The sequence below is a fragment of the Elgaria multicarinata genome, chromosome 4, assembly GCF_023053635.1.
Source record: "Elgaria multicarinata webbii isolate HBS135686 ecotype San Diego chromosome 4, rElgMul1.1.pri, whole genome shotgun sequence".
Taxonomy (NCBI): domain Eukaryota; kingdom Metazoa; phylum Chordata; class Lepidosauria; order Squamata; family Anguidae; genus Elgaria; species Elgaria multicarinata.
In genome coordinates, this window is record NC_086174.1 from 72,262,461 (window position 1) to 72,285,031 (window position 22,571).

The 22,571-nt window shown below is 39.6% G+C and overlaps 1 protein-coding gene across 1 annotated transcript in view; it reads left to right on the forward strand.

The window, feature by feature from the left end:
- The window catches only part of SYNE1 (spectrin repeat containing nuclear envelope protein 1), a 356,826-nt gene that overhangs the window by 254,218 nt on the left and 80,037 nt on the right, over positions 1 to 22,571 (forward strand). Inside the window, exons 109-121 of the mRNA XM_063124531.1 lie at positions 461 to 593; positions 1,288 to 1,470; positions 3,446 to 3,595; positions 4,916 to 5,092; positions 7,543 to 7,698; positions 11,589 to 11,744; positions 12,540 to 12,710; positions 13,138 to 13,271; positions 13,775 to 13,979; positions 15,132 to 15,314; positions 16,585 to 16,731; positions 18,672 to 18,826; positions 20,625 to 20,772. Of these exons, the coding sequence (XP_062980601.1) occupies positions 461 to 593; positions 1,288 to 1,470; positions 3,446 to 3,595; positions 4,916 to 5,092; positions 7,543 to 7,698; positions 11,589 to 11,744; positions 12,540 to 12,710; positions 13,138 to 13,271; positions 13,775 to 13,979; positions 15,132 to 15,314; positions 16,585 to 16,731; positions 18,672 to 18,826; positions 20,625 to 20,772 (2,098 nt within the window). The remainder of the gene's footprint in view (positions 1 to 460; positions 594 to 1,287; positions 1,471 to 3,445; positions 3,596 to 4,915; positions 5,093 to 7,542; positions 7,699 to 11,588; positions 11,745 to 12,539; positions 12,711 to 13,137; positions 13,272 to 13,774; positions 13,980 to 15,131; positions 15,315 to 16,584; positions 16,732 to 18,671; positions 18,827 to 20,624; positions 20,773 to 22,571) is intronic.

The window sequence follows — 22,571 nt, forward strand, 5'->3', positions numbered from 1 at the left end:
ATATACAGATGTTTGTCTCTCTAACTCTAGCCCCTGCCTTAAACATTGGTGGTTGATTATTTACTGATGTGCAGTGATGTTTTAATATCATTTTTTGGAACATTGCATTTACACTGTAATTGGTACTTTACGTCCTGTGTGCCAACAAGCCTTGTCTAGCATCAGCTTTTGAAGCCAGCAGAGACCACAAACCACATTCTGAGGAAGTCTCATTTACTATTTAAATGTGATACTTCCAAATTCAGGATATAAGCATGATAAGTTGCAACCCATTAGAAAACAGTAGACAGACACTGAGATGCACTAAGAAAGATGTCCTTTTGTGCCAAGAAATAAGTATGTTGTGAGCAAATCATTATATAATTTTATATAAAAATAAATTGTAAACCCCCAACTTTACCTGAATAATCTGAATTTGAGATTTAATGTGAAATGTGGCTGTCCTTTGTCCTCCTGATAGATATCAAAGTGAGTCAGCTGAGCTGATTCACTGGCTCCAGACAGCAATGGATCGTCTGGAGTTCTGGACCCAGCAATCAGTTACAGTCCCTCAAGAACTGGAAATGGTCCGAGATCACTTGAATGCTTTTTTGGTAAGTCTGAATAAGAATCCGAGCCATTTTTATGTTTCTGGTTGCTAACTGGAGACCCTGTCATAACACTATCTTAAGCAGAATTGTTTTTTTCAGTTGTAGAAGAACAAATCAAAACCAGTATAGCCTATGATATATTGAATTGTTTTTCTACTGGCAGCATCTGCTGTTTCTTTGGTGACTGGTCTTGAGAGTATCTACACATTCTGGGAAGGGTGAGCTGAAAAAAATCAGAGGGCATGGCTAACCCACTAATAAAGGAGGCTATTTTGCCTTTATCTTGACCAGGATACCAGTGTAAGAAATTGTCCATTTAGGAACTGTAATTATTATTTTGCAATGGCATAGCTATATATTTGTTGTGAAATAGGCCAGCATAATTGATGTAGTTGTTTTGAAATCTTGACTGACTGTTTATAATTGTAAACCAGTTGGCACTGTAATTATTATAAATTTTGTAACTAACTGGCCTAGTGCTGTGTTGTAGGTCTCTCACACCTGGAGTGCTTATATTGATATTGTTATTGGGGACCTTGTCCTTTTTGTTTTGTAAGGTTTCTTACTACAGTCTTGTACTATTTAAATTTGTACAGTAGGAGTGCAGTTTTAAAGGCATTTTCATTCAAAGTACATGAGTACAACTTTTTTTGTTGCTAAACATGTTTATCTCAACTATACCAATTATTCTTTTCAGGAATTTTCAAAAGAGGTTGATGCAAAGTCATCCCAGAAGTCTACTGTTCTGAGCACTGGAAACCAACTCCTCCGGCTAAAGAAGGTGGACACTGCATCTTTGCGGGCAGGACTATCGCAGATTGACAACCAGTGGACAGAGCTGCTCACGCAGATTCCTATTGTGCAAGAAAAACTGCATCAGGTAGGGCAAATGGTAGTTGTTAAATTTGAATGCATTAAATTTGCAAATAAGTGAGTGCCATAAGCTGTAAGCTAGTGCACACCTATATAGGTAGGGTTAACTGAAATCAATAAATTTTCTGGGTGTTTTGGATATGTGATTCCAATAAGCTAATAATATCTCATTTAATAACCACTTCCAACAAAAATGTTTCTGCATCAACATTTCTTTCCTCTAGGAGCAGCATTCGCAAACCCTGATGACAATAAGGATGAGAGAACCAAGGATGTTTGAACTCACTGAAATTCTCCAAACTTTACTTCAAAGCTCACTCCCATTCTTGTTTGTGACCTGTTTTTTCAGTTTGTTCAAAAGGGGAAAGTGCATTTTGGGAAAGTGGTGCATTTTGAGAAAGTGGTGCATTTTTCAAGTACATATTTTGCAAACATAAGCACAACTTCGAGAATTTGCAAACATTTTTTGGAAAGCATTCCAAAAATGTTTGTAAATTCTCACACTTGGGGTTGCTGTGAAACAAAATTCCCATACATTCCTAGTAAAGAATTGCCAAGTTGTCCCACTCAAGCCCTGTGCCTTATTCCCTGACAATGGCTGCCAGTATGTGACTGAGGGCCTTGCTACCCAGTCTTTCTACAGTGGTTTCCAATGGTCCATGCCCAGTCACGGGAGGAAAGAAACATCACAGGCTAATGGGTTCTGATTTGGATGCTTTCAGGACTGCACAAGCTACTCATTGCAGCCTTGATGGATGTAACACAGCTGCTACAGGCTCAGCGCTTGGGGTGTGACAGTACTTGACTGTCTGCACTGACATTAAGTTTCTGTGTTCTCCCTGTGTTCTGGTTAGGCAGTAGTGTTTGCCCAACACAGAAGCATGTTATAGTGTATAACAAAGAGCTCATTCATAAATTATCAGATTCATACATTGCCTAGAGAAGAAAATGCATCAGTACAGATCAATCCAGTTTATAGATGTTACCAAAACAGTGTGGGGCCAACCACAAAGAAGCAGATGTAACACTCGTTTGGTAATGTATGGGGCATGGCTAGATGAGGGCTTATCCTGGGGATCGCCCCGGAATCATCCCTGTGCATCCACATGACACACAGGGAATTCCAGGAGCAGTGAGGGATGATCCCTCCATTACCCTGGGATATGGCCCTACCCGTTTTTCCTGATTTGTCCATGGTCTCGGGATGATCCCAAGACTGCAGAATGTGTGGCCCAGCGTTGCGGTTTTGTCCTGGCTCTTCATGAGTAACTGCGAGGAGCCAGAACCCGGGCATGGGGTTGGGGGGGTGGGAGCGGGAGGGTGTGTTTTTTTGGTTTTTTAAACAACAATTTAACTTTTTTGTAGGAGCGCTCCTGCGCTCTTTTCTGATTAAAAAATAAAAACAAAAACAAAGCGGCAGCCGCAACGTCCTCTTCCTTCCTGACATCACGCACCGTGTGTAGACAAAGGTGACGCTCTTGCGATAATAAGATCGTGAGATCGTCACCCCCAAACCGCCTCGTCTAGCCATGCCCATGGATTCAGCCAAACTGAGTCAGCAATATCCTCCACACAATCTGTTCTAGCCTCTTCATTTGGAAGTAAGTTGCCTTAATGTCAGTGGGACTTTTTTCCAAATAAAATGTTTTAGACTGTAGCCAGAGGCATAGACAATCAGTGCACTTGTAACATCAGAAAATAATAATACAACTCTAACACTGACAAAGCCTCATTTGTGTAATGTTTTCCTTTATAGGCATCAGATGTCCATAAGTATGTTGTCCAGTTGCAAAATATTTAAATGGTGATAACATAACATTTTCTTTTTCAGTGTGCTCAATATTTTCCAGTCAAAATACGTGTTTGTTCCCTAAGTCTATATCTGTCTAAAAAACACGCAAAGGCATTTCACAGCATGATATAATTATAAAAGGAGTCATGGATCTTATTATTTGGATTTCATTAGTCTAAATTCTTTGCAGCTTCAAATGGACAAGCTTCCTTCTCGCCATGCTATCACGGAAGTCATGAGTTGGATTTCACTGATGGAAAATGTCATTTCTGAGGATGAGGAAAATATAAAAAATGTAGTAGGACATAGAGTTATTCTGGCTTATCTTCAGAAATATAAGGTAATTAATTGGGGATGGTTGGAAAGTATATATTAGCCCCTTGATGTGTTGACATGAATGTAGTACTGTGTTTGGGAGTTTGAGTATCCCAGTGAGCTAGAAAGTGTATGAATGAATTGCATGGAGTTTCACATGTACAGATAATATTGCTTTCTGAATTCAGTGCACTTCCAATGGAAGTGAAGCCAGTTTTTGTACTGGTGTTATCTTATTTTACATCAGTACAATATTAGACAATGATTTGAAACACAGGGGTGCTTCCATACAGAGGGCTCATAGTAGCTAGCACTCAAAATGTGTTCTGCAGCTATTCCGTGTTTCCTTCTTTAACAAGAAAAAAAGATGGAAGAAGCAGTGGGAAAACAATAGAAGGCTACAAATTGAAAGCACCATCATCTGGAGCCCCTGAATAATTTTGTGAATGCATCAGTGCAATTGCACAATAAAAGACACCCCTGGAAGTACCCTCAGTGTTCTTTTCTAAGTGAAAACTGAATGCAGCATCTGCAGAGACTTATACTACTTTCACAGGCCTCTGTCACAAGGACTTACTCTTCAAGAAGATTGGCACAGAGCTGTTTTTATTTTCAGTAGGTTTTTTTCAACCTGTCCCAAAATTCAGTGGGTTGTATTCAGTGCTGTGCAGGGCAGATCTCCCCAAACTGGATGATCTTGCTGGAGGAAGGGGTAGGGAAGCATTTTTTTCTTTTTTGCCAACTTTCCTTCCCCGCAGCCCTGGAAAATCTGTAACAGCATGTGAGGTGGTGCTCAAAACTGCAGTATGAAGGAAGAATCATCAAAAAAAATCAGCCTGTACCTTTCCTCCCACAGTGAGCTTCCACTGGATCTTGATACCCTCCTCCAATGGAAGGAGCCATTTTATTCATAAAGGGACAAGTCTGGATCCAACTCAGTATCTATATCAGCTATTTGGGGTCATAGTAAAATGTCCTTGTTAGTTACAAGCTTTCTGCCAAAGCTATGGGTAGTATCCAGTAGGGGCCATGCATTCACACCCAGCCCCACCAGCCCAGGTCCACACGTGGTCACAGTAAAGCACTTCTGGGCCATACCCTGGTACAAAAGCTAAAATTGTGGCTGTGTGCAGACCTGGGCTGGCAGAGCAGACCGTGCGAACACAGCCTTTATTGGATACTACCCACTATTTCCAATTTACATTATTTAAACATTATTACTGTGGTTTTGTCAAAGCTTGATGTAATAGTTTTACTCTGTCATTTAAAAACAACCACCACATTGATTTGCTAGAATAACTGCAAACAATCCCTGATAGTTTTCCTTCTTTCTGTTTTTAACTAGGGTTTTAAGATCGATGTAAACTGTAAACAGTTAACGGTGGACTTCGTTAACCAGTCGGTACTACAGATTAGCAGTCAGGACGTGGAAAGTAAGCGCAGTGACAAGACTGATTTTGCAGAACAACTTGGAGTGATGAACAGGCGTTGGCAAGTCCTGCAGGGCCTGATAACAGAAAAGGTGATGAAAGAAGCCTAACATACCTAAAGAGAAGGGCGGCAGCAGAATGCTCAAGGATAGACATGCTTAATTACAATGTTACTTGCATACCTACTAGCAAGCACTGTAAAACAAAACAAAAAATGCATTCTATTGATTTTTTTTTAAAGCCAGATAATAGATTCTAAGAGCCCATGGATGATACATAAGATCTTGCTTATAAATCACAGGGAACAGGGAATTCTGAATGTCTCATAGACAGACAGACACATACACACGGAGACAGAAGGAGGGAGGGAGATTATTTATAACAGCATTTGGGGTCTATAGTGAAGTTGAGAACTCAGTTAATTACTGAGTTACTGGGAAAAATGTGCTGATTGTTCAATCTTGCAAAGAAGTTACACCTTCTGACTGAAAACTCTGACCTTTAATCTCACTGGTTTGAGGCTTAGCCCTGCTCATCTCATGAATGAAGAATTGCAAGTGTAAATGCAGAAGAGTCCCTGCCCTAAAGTTATAGGGTTAACATATTTTCACATATTTTATTATTATTATACTAAAAAATATATGAAAATATCAAAACGTTTGAGCCTAGGGGTTGTATCCAATGTCTAACTGAAGTCCTATTCAATTCAATGGGTCTCCTGTAAGTAGGACTAACATTAGTAGGGTTGTAGAAACAACCCTAGGTGTGAACAAATTTTATAGCAATGTTGATCACAAATAATGAAAATAAGAGGAGTTCTTGAAGTCTAGCATTCTGTTTTTAACACTGGCCCTAGCCAGATGCGTCCCAAAGGGCAACAAACAGGGCATGAGGGCAACAGCCTTCCTATTACTAACTTTGTTTGCCCCTCAGCAAGTAATACCTGCATGAAGTCACTAGAAAAGATGATCTAGTGTTTGGGTGTTGTTGGATACCATCAATATTCCAAAGTTCCCCAATTCTGTCTTTCCTTTTCAACTGGTGACAAGGAGGTTATAGAGATCCTCAAACATAGTGTGGTTTCAATAATGGATTGGATGTAGGCTGATGAAGTGACACAAGTTTAGATTACCCTATATGAGGTTGCCCTTGAGAAGTGTTCAAAAAATGCAGCTGGTCCAACATGCTGTGGACAGAATTATTGCTGGTGTTTGCTTTTCTGACCATATGACACCAATCTTGTTCAAATTACACTGGGTTCCAATTCATTTCTGAACCCAATTCAAGGTGCTGATTATTACTTATAATGGCTTGGAACCAGAATATTTGAAGGATTGCCTCCTCCTACATGAATTTCTGCATAAATTGTGGTCATCTCCGAGGCCCAGTTCTGTATTCTGCCTCCAAGAGAGATGTGATTGATGGGGATGTGGGACAAGGCCTTTTCAATGGTGGTGACTGAACTGTGGAAATCTCTCCCAAGGGAGGTTAGACTGGCCCCTTCTTTGATGTCTTTTAGGCAGGGAGTTATGACATTGAACTTCTGACAGGTTTTTAGTGCATTTTAATCTTGCTAGTTATGGATTCATTTTATATTTTTATAAATAGTTTAGTAGAATCCCCCCCCCCCATTTTCCAATACAGTAATGTTCTTAGTCTGGCTTTTTAATGCTCTCTGGTTTTAATCATAGCGAGATTTTAATTATCATAAACTGCCTTGAGAAACCTTTTTAAGAAGGAACGGCGCTATATAAATGCTTTTTTAAATAATGTCTCTGAATGTGGAGGCTCCATTTTAGCCATTATGGCTAATGTCTGTAGCCTGCATAAAAATGGGAACATATATTATCACATTCATACACTGACTGCCTTCAGGGAGTTCCATATTTTTGCAGCTCATTTGTATGTATCAGTGAATTTTATTAGCATAAATTGCATAATACTTTAATGAAAACAATAGATAAAATAAAATTGGATAAAGGCTATGGCATTCTCATAGAGAAATGTTACGGTGAAATGTGTAGAACTTGAGGATGGACTTGAAAAAATCCATCCAAAGAAGGGACCAATAGAAATACCCAGTGAATTGGACATTGGCTTGTTTTCATTTTCTTCCTTGTTTCTGATGCTTCATGCTTGTCTCTTCATCCACAAAGACAACTAATGGGCCTGTTGAGACAACACACTAATCCATGGTTAGGCCACTAAGCCGTTTGCAGCAAATGATTAGTGAGCATGCTTAAACAGTGGTAAAGTAGCCACCATGGTTAGGAATGGTTCACATGACTTGCAAGTCATGGTTCACAAGAACATGCTAAGCCAAAATGTTTAGAGCAAAATGCTTAACTGCCATGTCATCTGAACAGGTTCAATGAGTTTGTTTGGTTGCTTGCTTTTGCCGGAGTGGGGCTATCTCAGTCTGCTTCGAATTCATGATAATGCTACATTTTAGAAATCATAAACCAATACTTTTCCAATGTAACTATTAGATACCCCAACTATATGAATTATTGGATTTAAGAAATATGCACATATTTTGCAGATTCAATTGTTGGAAGGTTTTCTGGAATCCTGGACAGAATATGAAAACAGCATTCAGTCCCTGAAAACTTGGTTTGAAACTCAGGAGATGAGACTGAAGGATCAACAGAGAATTGGAGATCAGGCTTCAGTTCAGAATACCCTGAAAGACTGTCAGGTAGCAACAACAACAATAACAACAAATCCTTTAGTGCATATAAACAGGCTCAGGTTAACTCTAAATTATTGTGTTGTGGGAGAGGAGAGAGTTTCCTTGACCTTCCCTATAGGAATGGTACTTTATTAACAGTAATATTAATAGCAGTTTGAAAACAAAATACATTGTAAAAGGTTTTGGAATTATTAGAAGATTATTTTGTATTTCCAGCATTTTGCTTATTCTAATTATGTATAAATAGGTCATTTGCCACCTTAAAAATTATATTTCCCCTGTCTAATTTCTGGATGTTCCTGGAGCCCGTTCTTTTACTTCTAACTTAGCATGTTTGCTTTCCTTGTTCATGAAGAAAAATCTGGAACTGTTAGCCATGAGATGTATATGGCTTTCTGTTTTCTGCCAGTGTTTCTCACTAAAACAATTGTGGGTTTTTTAGTTCTCATGTCTATAATGCATTTTATTTAAACAGTATCTGTCTTGTCTTTCCTAGAAATCGTCCAAAGCAGCTTAAAATATATAATAAAAACAACATTTCTTGTCAACCTATTTTGATTAAAAAATAAATGCACAATCCTTTTTAAAATAAAAAACCTCTTTCTTTTCCTGCTTTAAATGGTAATTAAATGGTAATGTAGACAAATAAGACCAAGAATTATGCAACAAAAAATAAGGGAAAAGGCACATTAAAACAAAGTATTATTTATTAAAAACATATGTATCCTGCCCTATACCATTGGGATCTCAGAGCAGCATACAGATAAAATCAAACAGTATACAACAGTAAATAATGTACACAGCTAAAAATGTATTAAACAAAATTTAAAAGCAGTAAAAACAATTAAAGCCCTGTGCCCTCAAAGGCTTTGAAAAATCCACGTTTTAACTTGGCACCAAAATAAAGCCAGTATAGCACCAGGAGGGCCTCCGAGAGGAGGGCATTTCACAACCATGTTGCCACAACAAATAAAGCCATCTCCCATGTCCCACCATAATGTATCTCTCACATTGGTGGGATGCAGAGGAGGGCTCCTCCAACATATCTTAAATCTCGGGCAGATATATATAGGAAGAGACACTCCTCAAGTTTTGAGGTTCCACGTAAAGACATGCATGGCAAAAATTACTGGAAACATGAGTTGCTAACACACACACACACACACACACACACACCAAAGTAAGACATTACATCTTACCACTGAATTAACTACAGTTAAGCACTTCAGACCTATTCAGTAGGATTTAGATCTGCCTAACTTTCTATGGATAGCGTTGTTTTATTCAGCTGATATAACAAAATAAGTAGGCCATGTGATAAAAACCTCTAGGTGTAATTTAACACAATAGTGGCATATAGCAACCATCCAGAACTTGATACAATTTATTGCCTTTATGGGTCAGTGAAGGTCAGAGATATCCACACATACTTTGGTAAGGCTTTGATCATTGGGGGGGAAAAACAACTCCTGAATATTTGTTCTTGGTTTTTAGACATTACAGTTTAATGGAATGCAAAACTTGGAATTTATGTATTTACCTATACTGATAAAGATCCAGTTTTCATTAAATAGTTAAGGCAGTCTCATTTTCCACAGTAAATCAGAAGCAAGTATGATGCTTTAATTAAGTTATGAGATTGGAAGGATAATAATCTCTCCTTAGCCAGTACTTTTGGCTTTTGTTGTATTTCTCTTATGTGATCTCAGGCCAGTTCTTAAATACTTTGTTGTAAACCTCAGTGATAAAACCATTCCAAATAGTATGAACACTGCTAAAACATTTGGATTGCAATCCTATATACAATAAATGGGGATAATCCCCATTGAATTTGATGGGAATTACTTATGATTATAAATTTGTAATTTCAAAATCTAAAAGACAATTATGAACCATTAAATCATTCCAAAATTATAAACTAAAACAAAAGAATGTACTTCATACTTAGAAAATATAATGGAAGGAAATTATAGTGCCATCTTGGGTGGCTTTAAAAGACAGTTAGACAAATACATGGAGGATAAAGGCTATCAGGGGATTCTAGTCATGTTAACTATATGTTACCTCCAGTATATACCCCAGAGGCAGTGTGCCTCTGAATATCAATTGCTGGGGAACACAGGTGGCAGGGTCCTGTTGTGCTCATGGCCTTCCATGAGCACAATAGGACTTCTCATTGTAGACTTCCCATTGGGGAATGTGGTTTGCCACATTGAGTTCAGAATCCTGGACTAAAGAAGCCTTTGCTCTGATCCAGCACCACTTTTCTTACGTTCTTATGTTCAAAACATAAAGCTGTGCCATACTTTTACCCTTAAATATTTTCAGGGTGAAAAGCATTGTTTGAGGGGTATGAAAAGCATCTGAGGGGGGAGGGGAAGCACTTCCTTCTCTCTTTTTTTTGCATTATCTTTCATGCCTACTAGCAGCCATTGTTTCCTTCATCTGATGCTGTTTCAGAACAATTTCTTAAGCTAACAGGGCATCTTCTTGCCTCTTTAATATAGAATCCTAGCTAATTAGGGTCATATAGTGAACCTGGGTTGATCCAGTGAGGGGCTCCACTAATGGAAGAAGATGGGAGACTTTTTGCTGATTCCCCCACCAATCTGCAGAGTTTTTGCTGATTCCCCCACCAATCTGCAGTTTCCTGTGTCTCCAGACAACTTTTCCAGCAGGGTTGGGGGACCCTCCAAAATTGATTGGAAGTTAGCATGGGAGGCTGCAGGATGAAAGAGAAATCAGGACTCATCCCCTCCCCTCCACTTCTGTTAGAAAAGACGTCTCCTCAGTCAGGTTTTTATTTTTGCCAGAGTGTTCTCTTTGAAACCCCAGTCCAGTTCTAATTGTGGTAGAATGTGTATTAGAATGTGCATTGAAGGGTGCATCCCTTAAAGCTATTGCATGTATAGACAACAACCACACCAGATAGACATTATGAATGTGTCAGGATCATGGGTATGTGCTGAGGATTGTATTCACTGTATTTGTATTTATTGTATTTATGAAGATAGACTGAAAGAACTGGGCATGTTTAGCCTGGAGAAGAGAAGATTGAGGGGAGACATGATAGCACTCTTCAAATACTTAAAAGGTATTTGGTTGTCACACAGAGGAGGGCCAGGATCTCTTCTCGATCCTTCCAGAGTGCAGGACACGGAATAACGGGCTCAAGTTAAAGGAAGCCAGATTCCGGCTGGACATCAGGAAAAACTTCCTGACTGTTAGAGCAGTGCGACAATGGAATCAGTTACCTAGGGAGGTTGTGGGCTCTCCCACACTAGAGGCATTCAAGAGGCAGCTGGACAAGCATCTGTCAGGAATGCTTTAGGGTGGATTCTTGCATTGAGCAGGGGGTTGGACTAGATGGCCTTGTAGGCCAACTCTGCTATTCTATGACTCTATGACACTCCTCACGTGAAATTAGAAGAAGATTGGAGGGGGGAGTCGTAATACCAATTAAACAAAACAATGTTTGTTTAGCAAGAATACTAGTCTACTTCATATGGTTGCTTTTGCTGGGACAGGGAAAGATATTAAAGCATTTTGGATACTAAAACTACATTCCTAAACCCACTTACCTGGGAGTAAGTCCTATTGAATGCAATAACACTTACTTCTGAGTAGACCTATATAGGACTGGACTGCAAATAAACTATTTAAGTGGTAGTGTGATGAAGGTGATAATAGTGAATCAACATTCACTTTATTTTTTAAAAAATATTTAAATCATAAGGTGGCATTTATTGTTAGTGGATTCTGTTCTTTAGAGTGTTATGTGAACTTTTCCATCAGTCTTAGTGCTATCACTACTTAGGAGGAATTGTTAATGTTTTGATAATTTGAAAATTGTATGCAGTTAAAACAAACACCATAGGAATTTGTATTTTTTCCAGGAACTAGAAGAGCAAATAAAAGCAAAAGAGAAGGAAGTTGAAAAAGTAGAACAGAGTGGACTTTCCTTGATACAAAATAAAAAAGAAGAAGTGTGTGCTACTGTCATGGATACACTTCAAAAACTAAACCATTCTTGGGCAAATTTGGACCACATGGTAAGCAATAAATTCAGAGGGGAATTTTTGCTGGTGCAAAGGCTGCAGTTTCCAGGCAATAGAGGAGTACCCAAAATCTCATGAAGTACTAGGAGAATGTGTGGAAAAGTCAGAAGGCCTATAAGAAGAAACAAAGATGTTCATGGGCAAAGGGATTTATGACATTGGAAGGAGAGATAATTGTAAAAGAAGGGAAGGGTCATATGTAAATTAAAACTGGGCCCCAATATTCTGATCCTCCAAGCTTGAAATTATGTGATGTGTAAGCTGAATGGTGTTTCTAGCTAGGTGTGGAAAAGCAGGATTGTAGCTAGGAGACCACATGATAGGTGGGATTTTGTAGATCTGTCACTGAAGTTTAGGTAAGGAATTTGTGGGATTTGATTTGTTTATGTGGAATTTGAATTTTAGCTGAACTGTGCAAGACTTTGGTGCCTTGCTTATTCATTGTACTTAAAGATATTTTTGAAGCATGCTATTCCTTGAGATATAAATTAATAGAATATGCTTGCTTATTCAAGTAAAGCTTATATAAATGTAATTGTTAAGCTAGCAAATCATTTTACAATGCTGAAGAATACATGAACTATACAATTGGTGCTCACCAGATGTTTTGGATTACAACTCATGACATACCATTGACTGTGCTGGCTGAGCCTGTTAGAAGTCATAGCGCAAACCATCTGGAAGACAAGAGGCTGGGAATGTTCACCATTAGTGTGATTTAAACATTATGAAAATATCATTCAAACTCTTAATATTTATTGCAGTTTTCCTTTCTTTTGTTTCGGTCAGGTTGGCCAGCTGAAAATCTTTTTGCAGTCTGTCCTTGATCAGTGGAGCATTTACAAAGCAGCTTATGAAGAGCTGAATAGCTACCTCATGGAAGCCAGATATTCTCTTTCTCGCTTTCATCTCCTTACAGGTTCTTTGGAAGCAGTGAAAGTCCAAGTAGATAACCTTCAAGTAAGTCATGAACACCAAAGCCTTTATCATATCAAGCAAAGTCAGGGAATTTTGCCAGCTTTTATTGGGAAGGGAAGCAGCTTACTGCCAGATGGGGGCTTTAAAACAAGTTTAAAATGTGTCCAAACCATCCTATACTGTTGTTTTCAATTGAGCTTTTGGATATCTCCAGTTCCTTACTAACATAATTTTAATGTCTGCTAATGAGTTGCCAGACGTAGCCTTGAAAGTAAGCTTTTAAATGTGTCTTGCCCCCATAGGTTTCTAATGCTTTATTTATTTATTTATTTATTTATTTATTTATTTATTTATTTGCATCTGTGTACTTCCCCTTTGCCAAAGCTTTCTGGGCAGTTTAGAAAGGTTAAAAATGGTGAACATTAAATTGCACATTTCCTTCTGCTTTAATTTATTTTTCTATTTTCAGAATTTGCAGGATGAATTGGAAAAACAAGACCATAGCTTACAGAAATTTGGATCAGTGACCAATCAGTTACTGAAAGAGTGTCACCCACCTGTTACAGAAGCACTTAACAACACTTTGAAAGAAATGAACTTGAGGTATGAAGCTACTCTAAAATGTATCTTAAAATAAAATTTATAATAAACATCTGTTTTACTCCAGAGTCAATATAACTCTAAGCTATTACATGGAAAAGCATTTGAAAATATGGCCCTTCTAACTGCAAACTGAAGTGGTATACTAGATTTCTAGCACCTTAATTTCTGCCACTTAATTTTATGTAATGTTTTTGTTCTTATACGTATGTACATATTACAGCTGATAGCTTCTTTAAAGTCTCCAACCATAAATATCGTGTGTGTGTGTGTGTGTGTTTGCTTTTTTGTGGAACAAAAAAATGACAATGGGTTTCAGAAAACATTATAATGAACACATGTTTAGTTTAGGGTTGTTGTTTTTTCCCTTCAAACTGTTATGTTAAGAAATCAACATATTGTCTTATTGCTCATATCTAAGCTTGGCTTGAAGGTTCTTCCACAGTTTTTTCGGGGGCGTGTCAGTCATTTCCTTTGCATCACAGTTCATTTGTTATAATTGCTAGGTGGAACAACCTTCTCGAAGAGATTGCAGAGCATCTACACTCCAGTAAGGGTCTACTTCAGCTTTGGCAGAAGTACAAAAACTATTACACACAGTGCTCTTCCACAGTTCAGCAGTATGAGGATCGAACAAATGAACTTCTGAAGGCTACAGCCAACAAGGACATTGCTGATGATGAAGTTACTGTTTGGATTCATGATAGCAATGTAAGTATAGAAAACTGAAGGTTGTGTTAATATTCCATAGTGTCATGTCCCCTGGTTCTGAGCCTCTGATGGGTTGTGAGTTGCCCCACTTTGGAGGGAACCCCTAGTGCCCCTTCAGTGCCATCCCAGCGTTTGGAAATGGCTCTTCCATTAACATCTGACTCTGAGGATGATTCCCCTGAAGTTCCTCCTGTCCCTGAGCCATGCTGTAGAAACAGACACCATCCCTTTAAGAACTAGTCACCATCCAGCAGGGCTAGAGCCACTGAAAGACTAGGGTCTGCCAGCCTTCATAAGGCCTACAGTCCTGTAGTAGGTGCCATCCCTGGATGTTTTAGTGTCAGAAAGTGAGGGGTCAAGTACAGTAAAGCAGGGTCACATCCAGTTAAACAAAATCAGGTCCAGAAGAGCAGGAAACCACAAGGTAAAGAACAGTCAGGACCCTGGACAGCATACTTCAGGGATAATTATTGCCTCACAGGGAGAACAGTTGTTTCAACAAGGGACTGCAGGAAACTGAGGCCTTAATAAGGTTGGCAGGCCCAGAGCTTTCAGAGGCTCTACCCTTGCTGGATGGTAGCTGTAGCCCTTAAAGTTATTCATAGCTTTATGCTCCTGCATGGCTGAGGAACAAGAGAAGACATTCTTAAAGTCTGAGGCTGATGGTACGGCTGCATCTTCAGTCTTGAGAGGTAACTAAGGGGCTGTCAAAGGTTCTTCCTGAAGTGGAGCAACCAGTACTCCAACTATGAGATTGCCTTGGGGTGCTGCTGAGTATCAGAGCCTGGGGACATGACAAGTACTTTGCTGTGACAACAGCCCCTTGTGGGAGAATACTCCAGCCAACACATCCTGCAGTGTACTATTCAAGGTCCTGCTTTAACTTCTGCTTTACTTGACATGTCCCAGAACAGACAGTGAGCACCATATTGCAGTCCACTTTCTTTGAGCCTCACACCTAGTCAGAGCCCCCACTCCACCCCAGTTTAAGTATTAATATACTGGGGTCTATGAGAACCAGTTCTCAGTTTAATAATTTTGCACACCATAAAGATCACTCCTCAGAAGCTACTTGTATGCTGGTCAGTAAGACAGATTTGAATGCCCTTTATAGTTTTCTTCCACCGTTTTTAATTATCACAATTTCTACAGGACCTACTTAAAGGCATGAAGACCGTCCAAGACTCTTTGTTTGTTCTGCATGAACTGGGGGAACAGCTGAAGCAACAGGTCGACTCTTCTGCAGCAGCAGCGATCCAGTCTGGTCAGCTCTCTCTAATACAGAATGTATCTTCTTTAGAACAGGCTCTTGGTAGGCAGCAGTCTATCTTACAGGTAGGAAAATCTTACTTGGCTCATATTGCACCACTTTTCTCCCTCTCACCCACTACTTAAAACTTTTCACCTTTGCGTAATGGATATACACTAGGGATCTCGTACTGCCACATTCGGAACACAATTGAAGACTATTTGATACTAACATATTGGCTGATGGTGTGAGAGCTTCCTTCAGCAACTTTGTCCAAATAAATAGCACTCAAACAATTCTTTTTTCACTGGAATGACAAAACTATAGAAGAGTTGCCACAAGGCAACAAAGCCTTGGTGGGATGTATATAGATCCTGTATGTAGCTCACATATGTGACCTATTCCCATATGCAGTGGCCTGAAGTGCCTCAAATAGCAAGTGATACCATTTTGGTTACCATTGTTCTGTTGATTTCATGTCTAGCAAAAGGATTCAAATTTCACTTTCTTTGTTATAAATAAATGTGTTCCCCTTATTTCTTTCCATCCAGTCATCCAAATACAGGGGATGTAACCAATGGGAGAGAGAAGACAGGGAAGATGGAAGGAAAAAGGACTCACTTTGTCCATGGGGGTTAGGGGTGAGGCTCATGCCTGGACAAAATCCTGTTCTCCATCCTGCCAAGACCAAGACAAAGGACAAGATCAAGATGCAGGAGTGATCTACTGGCTTGTCCTACATCTTGGTCTTGGCAGGTTGGGGAACAGGGTGGGGAAAGGGACTAAGACACAGCCCATAAGGCAGGCTGAATATCCCCAGGACCTTGCTGCAGGAAGGAGGGACATGGATAGTCAGTCCATGAGCCATACACTTTTCTTTTTTCTTCTGACTGATCAGAAAGGGAGAATTAAATTGATTAGAATCAGCTCCTTGGACCGGGCCACAATCTGAAACCATTCACTGTTGATGAGGACAAAGCGTTAGGGACAACAGGAGCAGGGCTTTCTAGTCCAACTATCTGGCTGTCATTGAAAGAATCTGCCACCTATTCGACAGAAATAAAAGGCAGCCCTGGTATCTGAACCCTGTTCCGGTGAACAAGTAATAGGTGAAGAAATTCTCCAGGTCGTTTTTTCAAAATCCTAATGTTCTGATCCATACGGTATGGGGGGGGGGAATTAAATGGTAGTAGCTATCAAGTGATGAAAGAAGAGGAACAAAAATGCAAGCAGTGATACAACTCAATATGTGAGGCACTTCTAGACAGCTATTCATTGTATAAGGACTGAAACAAAATGTCTGAGGAAAAATACCTACATTTCGTCATTTATTAATCTTCTTTTCTTATACCTAAGGCTGGAGTTCAAGATTATCAGACATTTACTAAGAGCCTAGGTGGGCTGGAGGGCTGGATAACACAAGCGGAAGAAGTACTGAAAGCACAAGACCCAACCCATTCATCTGAACTGTCTGCTATCCGGAATAGAATGGAAGAGCTTAAAGTGAGTAAAAAAAGAAAATCTGGTCTTCTTTTTTATTTTATTTTTACTTTTACAGTTAATCACATGCCAAAGTATTTTAAAGTCAGAATAAGTCACTCAGTGTGATTTTTCTCCAGTAAGTTTAGGATCTCAGTCTTACTGGCACAGTTATGGTCATGGAAATGTTCAGAAGGTACTGTGCAGGAAGTCCCATATATTCTGTGCTGAGGACCTTGGAGGAAGGATGAAATGCAAATATATTGTCAACAAAAAAACAACTTTAGAATAAGAAGCTGTGAAAATGAACAATGTGTTTAACGGAGATACAATGATAACCTTTGCCTAGCTGCACTTTTCCCAAAGTGCATGAGTTTTCAAAAGCAGCACTTTACAAAATGACAGCTTGATATATCATTATGAATTACCCAAATCAATATCAAATCGACCTAGGCTTCAATATTCACAGTTCTGAAGCCTCTTTACAAACCGTTAGAACCAGGTCCTTAGACTTATTTCATTCAGTCCTAACCCTGTGCCTATTAAGGAAAAACATTGAAACGTCTTGGGTGTAGGGAGACATGAGACGAGATCTACATGTAATGGAGGAATCTTCATGTTCATATCTTTCAAAGTCAGTTCTTTAGACCAGAAACTATCTACATCTATACTGAGCAGATATTTTATATATATATATATATATTGAGATATATATATATATATATATATATTGATATATATATATATATATATATATATATATATATATATAAAACATTATATATATAATGTTAGTTCTACTGAGAGCAGACCCATTGAAATAAATGGGATTTAAGTTAGATTAGAATTGAATAAAACCTGGATGTCGTTCTAGCCTCACAATCCCCCAATATTCTCCCTCCTCAACAAATATTATCTTTTTCTGTGTGGGAAATTGAATGGGGTATGCTCACGTGTTTTGCAAACAAAACCGGAATTCTCACACTTCCCTAATTACACAAAATATATTATTTTGCATCACTTGAAGCATCTTTTGGGGGCAAAGGAGGATTGTCCAACAAGGGCCATGTGGAAATACAAAAAGGCAGAGGGAGGTGAGCACCCTACATGGGTCACAAAGAAGAGAAACAGGTTCTTAGGATGCACAAATACAATTATTAACACAAAATACATTTATTTTTGCATTCTGAGAATCTGTTTCTCTTCTTTGTAACTCATGTGGGAATATAGCAAGCCAATCCCTGCCCAGTGTGATAAGAACTGCCAGACCCATATCAGATGCAATTTTTTTCCATGAGGAAGAACATACTGTGAAAGTTCTTTCTACTCAGAGGAAGATAACATTTTGACCAACCCATTATGGCTTACATTGCTTTTGTTAGGAAACCAGTGCAGGGGCAGCTGCTGACACACTAGTTGCCCTGGGGGTGGAGATAGACTACTGTTGTAGGGTTATGTACGCAATCAACAACAATGGATTTGCCAAGTGCTTTGGATTAAGAAAGGGAGAGGAAATCCTCCTGAAAAGCCTCTAAGATTCCCCCCCCCCATTGATAAAGACCCACATCAAAATGTGTTGGGAACAACCAGTTCAGCTATCTCTCTTGTTTGTTTTTGTGTTCCTAAAGTGGCCCTCCCCAACCTGGTACCATCCGGATGTTTTGGACTACAGTACCCAGCATTTCTGATCATTAGCCAGGCTGCCTGAGATTGATAGGAATTGAAATCCAAATATCTGGAGGGCACCAGGTTGAGGAAGGTTCTGATCTGTAAGGAGTGCTTAAATAAAAAGTATTGCTTTTTTTCCAACTTCCCCCAAATTTCTATTTTTCTTGGGGGGAGACCCAGAAAACCCCCTGTTTTTTCCCCTCTGGCCCCAAAATTTCAGAAATGTTATATCTTTAATTCAGAAGCATAACTTTTTTCTCTGTTTCCTTGTTGTTGTTGTTCCTTATCACTTACAGCGTCAGATGTTAAAATTCAGCAGCATGGCACCAGATTTAGATCGTCTAAATGAGCTGGGATATAGGCTACCTCTGAATGATAAAGAAATCAAAAGGATGCAAAATCTCAATAGGCATTGGTCCATGATCTCTTCACAAACCACAGAGAGATTCAGGTAAGCCTGTTATATAGGACCACAGTTTTAACTAGGCAGAATGGGGCTTTAATAGAGCATAGTAGTACCAATTTGACACTTCTAGAATTCCATAAGGTTGAGTAAGATGTAAAAGTTCATTGAGTTCAATCATATGCTTACAAGCAGAATCCACTACATAATCACCATTCTGCAGGCTACCTACCACAAGCAAAAACTGTCCAAAAGCAAAAAGGAGTGAACAAAGTCTGTCATGGCAAAGTTCTCCACCAAACTGAAGGAATACTTTACTAGAACATAGCTTTATTTGGTTGGTGCTGACCATTTGTTTATATTACTCCAGCTTTCAACAGCCAGTTGGTATTCCCAGACTACAGTGGGGGTGGGGTGGGGACGAAACACCAGAAATATCTGCCACCCAGGTAACTAGGCAGAGTTATGCCAGAGAATATGCCTTCTCACCACCATACACGGTGATCAGTTGAAGTGAAACCCATCCATCCAGTAAGCCTCCTGAGAGAAAATGTTGTCATATATCCAATACGAGTGTATACATTAGCAGTGAAGAACCACTGGTCCTTGGCTGGATCTACCCTGTAGTGCTTTTTCATCTGCCTCATGGCTGATTCTCCTCAGCATTGCTCCTGCTTGCTCTGCATGTCCGAAACAGAAATGCAGCAGGCTAGTGGGAGAGGAACAGATTGCTCTCTTCCTTCTCTGGCTGTTCACTTAGTTTCCCTGCTGCCTTTGAAAGGAGAGTGGCCTAGGGAGACACTTCTCTTCTTCTGTGACCAGCACAGAAGCAGATGTTTACATCGTCCTCTGACAGTCCACTGCATTTCTGTACTCACTGGGGGAGGAAGAGAAGCCCACCCACCTCAGCCAGCACAGAAAACAAGTGAACTGCCAGAGGAAGGCCCCCAGGGGTGTCCACAACCCAAATAGACAGAGACATGTTGAGCTGGAGAGGAGTTGGGCCTGCAGAGAAAAATTACCAAATGGATAGAGGTGGAGAGAAAGAGGGGAAAGCACAGAAAAGAGGTGAGGCTGAGAGAAGGTGGTGGATGCATAGAGAAAATCTCTTTTTGGGAGAGACCATGACACCACAAAGGCAGATGTCAGAATTTCAGAAAGCGTCAGAGAGAGAGAGAGTCAAGATGGCAGGGAGAGAAAATGGGATGGCAGAAAGAGAGAGGGATAGCCTTCCCTACTGCTGGCTCCAGCCTCACTCCTGACAGATTACTCCCAATGGAATGCAGCCCTTCACAGGAAAAAAAAAAGCTTCATACCCATGGCGCACAAACACACACCATCTGAAACTACTGGAAGACTGAGAAGAAAAGTTCCTTAAGTGACAGTTGAAGTGCCATATTAAAATGCATTTTCATTCAATGTTCGTTAATTTCCTATAATTACTTTTTGAGGATGTTCTGCTATAGCAGTGATGAATTAATTCCTGCATTTATTGAAATAGAGACTTCATTGTAAAATAAAATAAAATAAAAATCTTCAAAAATGAAAGAAATAGTTGTGGGGTTTTGCTTATGAACTAAAGGCACATGTTAAGTGGGGGGAAAACAGATTGTACATATACAAATGACAGAAATAGACAAGCCAAAATGTGGGTGTTTATATACCCCTGTATATTTCTTGTTTTAAAAGTTATTGTTTATCTATGCAATTTTTTAAAAAAGAGTCCCAAGATCAAAAAGTCAATAATATGATTTAGGCCAGAATTGAAATGGCTCCCTTAGGAACCACAGTAAGTTTATTTTAGCAAGCGCAGAGGTGTTACTGAATCACTCTTTCATCGTTGCAGTAAGCTACAGTCCTTCATGCTGCAGCAGCAGACCTTCCTAGAAAAGTGTGAGACTTGGATGGAATTCTTGGTTCAAACTGAGCAGAAACTGGCTGCAGAGATTTCAGGAAACTACCAGCTTCTTTTAGAACAGCAGAGGGCACATGAGGCAAGTTGTAATTAAAGAACTATCAAAGTGACAACCTTTATATTCTTCAGTGGCTTCTAGATTGCTGCCTTGGAACTATATTGTAACTGTTTGTTTGTCCAGACATTACAAGGTACATTAGAGATTGTAGAGATTGCTGTGGAAATTCCCAGCTCAATTAAACGCTATTTAAATGACAACGTTTCCTATGCAAGATAAGAGTGTGACAAAATCGTATGTGAACCAGAGCTAAGGCTCACTAAAAGACAAGGGGGAAAACAGATTTCTCCAGCTTTGACATAATTTTCTACAAAGTGAGGAGGGGTGTTTGAATGGTCTGATTCATTATGACTTGCCTGGTAACCTATTAATATGTGGGAGCTACAGGCAGACATGCTCAGGTAAGGTACTTACCTTCATTAGTTATGTCTACTGCAGGAGGACTAGGGCCTTAGCTAGTCCTACTTGAAAGTTCAGGGCAGAGGAGGGGAGATCTTGCATTGTGATTAATGCGAGATCTCTGCCCCGTTTACACATAAGGTGCAACGACCTCAGGGAGAGAAGGCCTTTTTAAAAAAAAAAAAAAAAAAAAAAGAGGACGCAGTGCACAAATGCTTGTGTGCTAAAGGCAAGTCTTTTTTAAATTTAATTTGGTTTCCCCGCTCCCCACACCTGGCTCCACGCGAGTAATCGTGTGGAGCGGGGTCAAGCCGTGGAAATGGGCCAGACATTCCGTGGTCTTGGGCTCAGCCCAAGACCACGGAAAAAGTGGGCCCAAAGGGGAGGGCTATATCCCTGGGCGAGGAAGGGATAATCCCTCCCTGATCCTGGGATCCCCTGTGCGTCATGTGGACGCACAGGGATGATCCTGGGGTTCGCCCTGGGATATAGCCTGGTCTAGCTAAGGCCTCTGACTCTGTTTTGAGTATAAAGGGGCTACAATTAAACAGGTGGGCCTACCTGGATGTTATTTTCTCCTCAGCGGGAGATTGCAAGTGATCCTTGGGCCACTCTCTCCTGATGACCTCACCACTGAAAGATGAACCAGGAGTACCTGTGCTTATTTGGATGCTGGATCTCCCCTCTTCCTGCGAGATTAATTTCTTTTTAAAGCATGATAGTACATAGGCTTGATTAACCTATGGATTATTCTTGGATTAACCAGTGGATTGTTAAACCCTAAACAACCCAGCACTTAGAGCTCACACATCACACTAATAACCTACAACTAGACCGATCTTAAGATGATGACTAAAAGCAGGAGTGGGGAACACGCTCCCTCATTCCTGGTGGTGCATGGCAAATTGTGAGTTAATTAGCCCATGTGTGCCATTACATGTAAAAAGCACCAATGTCTCAGTAGGTCACTAAATGAAGCCCTTGGCCTTTCAGAAGTCACATTTTTATCTGTCAGGCTAAAATGTTAGACATCACTGCATATTTATTTGCCTCTAATCTGTGCTTTGGTGTTCTACTATAGAAAGCTTATCAGTAATGAATGGGTCTTATTTCCACCAGAGGGCTCTGGGGAACTGACTGGGGAACATAACTATGAATTTTCAACTCTGATATGTAAATGGGTTGGTATTTTTTATTATTATTATTTCCTTTGTAGAATACAGCATGTTTTCAGTTTGTTCCCCTAATATTCCCCCCCCAAAATGACTAAAAGATAATGTAGTTTAAATTTATTGGAAGTATTATAGCAAATACATTTGAAACTGGTTGCTTGTTGTGCCTTATGTGCAAAGCAACATTTAAAATTAATATAAACGTAGGGTAAAACATCTTGTTTTTTAACTTCACAAACCATAGACCCA